General features: G+C 57.1%; 1 protein-coding gene across 7 annotated transcripts in view; it reads left to right on the top strand.

Moving 5' to 3' along the window:
* The first annotated feature begins 1523 nt into the window (after positions 1-1523).
* Positions 1524-5273, top strand: part of Hdac7 (histone deacetylase 7) — a 39499-nt gene continuing 35749 nt past the window's right edge. For all 7 annotated transcript variants that reach the window (XM_029469670.1, XM_029469668.1, XM_029469671.1 and 4 more), the window contains exon 1: positions 1524-1932. In XM_029469670.1, the coding sequence (XP_029325530.1) occupies positions 1914-1932 (19 nt within the window). In that variant the 5' untranslated portion in view covers positions 1524-1913. The remainder of the gene's footprint in view (positions 1933-5273) is intronic.

Here is a 5273-nt window from a genome sequence, read left to right as displayed (position 1 = left end):
GATAAAGAAGAGATTCAGACGCATAAACTAGACAGCTGAGGGTCAGTGCGGCTGGGAGAAAATCAGTGCTGGGGTGGAGTCCTTCAAGGGGAAGAAAATCCTTCCGGCTGAGGCTACAGAAATCGTGAAACATTTCAGAGGAGGCGAAGAGGGATTTCAACAACAGAAGGGAGAAAGGTAGAGCGGCATTTACTCTGTAGGGAGTGTCTTAGGCCAAGGCAAGGAAGTGGGTAAGTATGAGGACATGAACAGCTAGCTGACAGGGCTGGCTGCAGTAGTAGTAACAGTGACTACCTCTGAGCAAAGTACCAGGAGACAGTGGGCAGGGATGTGTGTGGTACCACATTGCAAGAGGCCATGGATGCTAGGGCAAGGTTGTAGCACCCATTAACAAGTACAGAGGAGTTACACTTAGCAGCTGAACAAGGGCGCATGAGTCTAGACCTGTGTGTGACCTAGCAACATGGCCAACGTCCCTCTAGGCCACTCAAGATTCTGGCTTCCAAGATATCACATCTCTAGGTCTGCCTCATTTTCCCCTTCTAAAGGTTCTTGGAGTTCCTAGGGCTCAGAGAGTAGATTGGGACCAGAGGAAGCTGCCTTTCTGTGGCAGGCACCTCAAGGGCAGGGGAGCTTAGTGTTCCTGGTGAGTGACCGCTCTCCCTTCCCAGTTTTCTGACCGGCCAAATTGCTGGAGGCAACGGGGCTGACAGGCTAAGCCAGGAAACTCAGTGGGAAGGTCCTTGGCCCTGACCCTTGAATCTGACCTCCTCCCGTCTAAGATGGGGGAGAGGCAGGGAGGGCTTCAGTGCAAAGCCAGTCCTCAGCTGAGTTTATTAGCTGAGGGAGGGCTGGAGGCGGCTGCATTCCGACTCACAGACTGGAACATTTCTGTGATCCGCTGTAATGCACTGGGGGACACTGGGCACATTGCTGAAGTTTGACTCATAGGGTCCAGGAGTGGGGGGGGGGCAAAGGAGGGTCATTGTGGAGGGAGAGGAATGGAAGAGGAAGAGGAGAGGATGGAAGGAAATCCCTTGAGAAATTTTTTTTTAAAGTTTCGAAAACTGCATCACCCCCACCCCCTTTTTTTTCTTTTAATAGGAACAGACTGAACCCTTCTGCTCCCCTCAGCAGACAGTGGGGGTGGGGGGGTGCCACTGGGGTTGGACTGGCAGTGGTTCAAATCAGATCCTGAAGTGTTCCTGAGGCGAGTCCCGTGTGTGTGTGTGTGTGTGTGTGTGTGTGTGTGTGTGTGTGTTAGGATGGGGTAGGGGTGTCCGTCTGGGATTCCTCACTCGAGACTCCAAGCGTACCCTGCTCTCCCTGTGTGTAGCGCTGCCCTCGTTGACTTAAGTGTGTAGATGTGTGCACAGGAGTCCTTCCCCGAAGCGCAAAGCACCCTGGCTTGTGTAAACATGGATGCACGCCCGTGTACGCTGTGTATGCACGGGTGCGTGCACTCAGGTATCTGGGTTTCCGGGAATTGTGCGCGGGGTGCAGCGCCGCGCGGCGGCTGGGGCTTCGGCGGCCGCGCGCGGGTCCGGCCGCGTCCCGCGTTCCGGGTTCGGCGCTGCCTCCCGGGCGGTGAGCCGCGCCCCGCCGCGATCGGTGTCTGCCGCCAGGCTGTGTGCCGCTGAGCGAAGCCCGGGTGGTGTGTCCCAGGGCCGCCAGCGCCGGCCCCCTCCCTCCCCTCCCCCTTGGCCCGCTCTCAGACTCAGATAAAGCATTTCCTTCCATTGTCATCCTACCCGGCCGGCCAGGCTGCCAGGGCCCTCCCCCTCCCGGCCCCCTCCCTTCCTCTCGCCGTCTCACAGTCGCTCTGCAGCCTCCGGCGACCGGGGGGATGTGAGGCCGGCGCCCCGGCCCCCCGCCCGCCATGAGCCCCCGGCTCTGAGGGCCCCGGCCCCTGGATGCACAGCCCCGGCGCGGGTGAGTACCGGGCGGCCACCCCCTCCCCGTCCGCCCCGCCCTGCGCGCGGCACCCTGCACTGCTCGCCCCGGCTCCCGCTCCGGCTGCGGCTGGGTCTCCGGCCGGTCCGGCTGGCCGGGTTCTCCGCGCGCCCTGGACCGCGCCCGCTCACCCGGGCTCTGGCCCGCTCGCGGCCCGGGCTGGTTCCGGGGCCGAAGGGCTCCGGCCTCCTGCGGGGCGCCCACATCCGCCCGCTCCCGGGCAGCGACAGGCCCCGGGGAGGCAGTGGGAGGCCCGGGGCCGCCTGTGCAAGGGCCGGGCGTCCCGTCACCCTCCTCCCCGGGATCCGGGAGGCACGGCCGGCCGCCGAGGCCCGGGAGGGGGCGGTGCTCCGGGACGGAAGGTTTGGAAGCGGGAGGGCAAAGGCTAGGACCCACTGAACTGGCGCAGGACTTGCAGAGCTGGACATCAGCGCCCCTGTCTTGTAGAACTGGGCTGGGCCCTACTCAGATCCTGTAGCCGGGGGAAACGTCCCCTGGAGGGGTATTGGGCTGGGAGATTTCTCTTGAGCATCACCCCTTATCCTTGATCACCCATCATAGAGGAGAGACAGACACTGTGCTCAGCCTAGCAGTGAGGGCAGTTAAAGGCGTGGGGAAATGGGGGCCGCAGGCTGAGTACTGAGAGAGGTAGGGAGGTGGGGAGCTGGATCTCGCCCCCCCCCCGCCCAGTCTGATAGTACTGAGAAGTATGAGAACCCCGGCAAATCTGGCAACTGAACTGTCTTTTCGCCACTGCAATTTCTCCGCCAGTTGAGTTGGAAGAAAAACCTAAGTCCTGCAGGTCGCCTAATGAGTCCCACTTATTTCTCACTGGCTGCGGGTTTGGGGCCGACTTAGGGCTGACCATTGGTTCCCTGAACTGTCCTTGCTGGCTGTCCAGCACTCCCCAAAGCATCCTGCATCATCTGGCGGGGGTTGGCTTGCTGCTAAGTATCCCTTCCCACATCCCAACGCAGCATCTGCTTGAGGCCCAGTTCTGCCTGCCAAAGTTTCAGGGTGATAATAGGACATTGGCCCTCCGTGGCCCTGGAGGGAGCGCAACATCTGGAATCAGGAGCTAGTCCTCCAGACTTTTACCTAGATTTAGGAGAGTCTGCTCAAATTCCATTGCAGACTGTGACTCTGGTTGGTTTTTATCCTCTAACTTGTACTTAGGTGGCCCATTTCTTCCCAAGAGGACCCCCATGGGCTGCGGTCGTGCCTCCCCTCTGTGCCAACCTTCCGAGCCTCTTCTCCATCCGCCACAAATCATCCTTCACTCTTAACCTCCTTGCTCTCTGCAGCCTCACGTCTCCCCTCAGTAACTAAGTACTTTTCTTCTTTACAGTGATTCCTGGGGGAAAATGAGGCACAGAGCAGTTCCGGTGTTATGGTACCCAGATAACTGAGATTGGACCAAGTCCTGAACCCGGTGGGGCTGAGGCTTGTGTCTCTGTCTCTAGTTTTATGATGTCCTTTCCGAGCTAGACCCTCAGAGCTGTGCGTTGGAAAAGCTGGGTACAGGGTGCATCTGAACCCCCTGCTGCTCAGTTTGGCCCCTTGGCTGGGGCATTTTTCAGTGTCTCAAGGGCATACGCTGAGCTTTAAGGCAAAGAAAGTTTCTCTTCTAAGCAGGTCACCTTACTTAAGCAGACTTTTCTCAAAATTAACATGAGAAGGTGGGTGGGTGGGGAGGATTCTCAGTTCACTTCCCAGAGCTCCGAGCTAGAGGGGCCAACCACACATAGCCAGTCAGTAATCCACGGGGAGTAAGGGGACAGGCAGAGCATCCTGTGTCCTTGTCTCAGGGATAATGGTTCTCACCTATATAGTTCCTAGTGGCTCAGTTGTGATGGGATTGGAAATGAGGACCTTTTTATAGCTGTAGGCACACTTCTTTCTTGGGCTTCTTTGCTCTTTGCCTTTAAGAAGTGGTCGTTTCAAAGTTGACAGGAGCCCCAGAGAAAGGTGAGCTAATAATGTAAGGCCCAGAGTCACCCAGCCAGGGAATGGCACCAACCAGACCAGCCTCTGCCAGCATCTATTCTGAGCTCTTCCTTGTGGTCTGGATGGCTGCAGGAGAGTGTAGGGTATTGCAGGGCTTGAAGGCAGGTCCCCTTGGAGACGCCAGCTCCAGGACTTTGAATTTGTATATGTTGGATTTGTTCACTAGATGGGGCACTTCCTCTGGGGCAGGAAGCCTTGATTTCCTGTGTTAGGGGGTGGGTAGGGACCAGGAGTGAGGGGCCCAGTGCACCATCCCTGATGTTGTTTGGAACCACAGAAGGGCAGAGCTTTCACTTGAAGCAGCTTCCCTAATCCAGGGGAGACAGGAAGGAGAGCTCTGGCTGGGAGGCCCAGGTTGAGGCTAGGGAAGGCTCTAAGTGCCATGAGCTGGGGGGGTGGGTAGCGCAGCAGGAAGCCTGGTGAGCAGGTGACTCTGCCGGGTATTGTATTCCTTATAATATTTTCCCTGTTTCTGTGGTAACATTCCATGGGGGCCTCAGGCCTTAGGGCTGCAGGAAGGCGCTTCAGACAGCCCTTTCCTTAGTGGCCCACGTACTGGGAGCCCCCACATCGAGCTACTCCCTATGCCTGTCTGTAGGACCAGGCTCTGTAGGACCAGGGCCTGAGAATCCAGTCAACTGGCCTGACCAAGCACTGACTCCAGGCTCCATGATGTCTCCTGGTGGGCAAGGGAAGAGAACTGGGCTGGATGGGGGGGGGTGTCTCCAAGCAGATTAGAATACCACTCTCAGCCTCTGCCTCACCTTATCCCATCTTTCTCTCTTCTAACCTCCTTCAGTGTGGCCCGTGAGCGAGCGAGCTGCCTGGGGCAAGGGGTGGGGGTGGCAGAGGCAGGAGGGATGTTTTCATCAGCAGAGCATGGCTCCTTTAGTTCTGGACCTGTTCCCAGAGGCAAAATAAATTCAGGCTAGCATCTGTTTAGTGTGAGCCTCCGTGTGATATGTGTGTATGCACTGGGTGTGTGGTGGGTGTCTGTGTTTGCCCAGGGCTGTGTGTGTGTCGATGTGGTGGTTCTGTAGCAATCTGTGATCCATGTGCTGGCTCTGGTGGGTGTTTGGGGGTATGCACACATGTGGCACAGATGTGTGTCTTCTGTGTCATGTGTAAGTTATGGCTCTGTGTCGGGTATAGAGTGCCTATATAGACAGGTTTAAGGGATTGTGTACCTATGTAAGACTTTGCTCTTTTACACGTGTCCAGATCTTGACCTGTAAAAGCACAGCCCATGATTTTTGTCCTTTCTTTCTTTCTTTCTTTCTTTCTTTCTTTCTTTCTTTCTTTCTTTCTTTCTT

This window comes from Mus caroli, chromosome 15 (genome assembly GCF_900094665.2).
Source record: "Mus caroli chromosome 15, CAROLI_EIJ_v1.1, whole genome shotgun sequence".
Lineage (NCBI taxonomy): Eukaryota > Metazoa > Chordata > Mammalia > Rodentia > Muridae > Mus > Mus caroli.
This window is presented reverse-complemented; position numbering and strand designations above follow the sequence as displayed.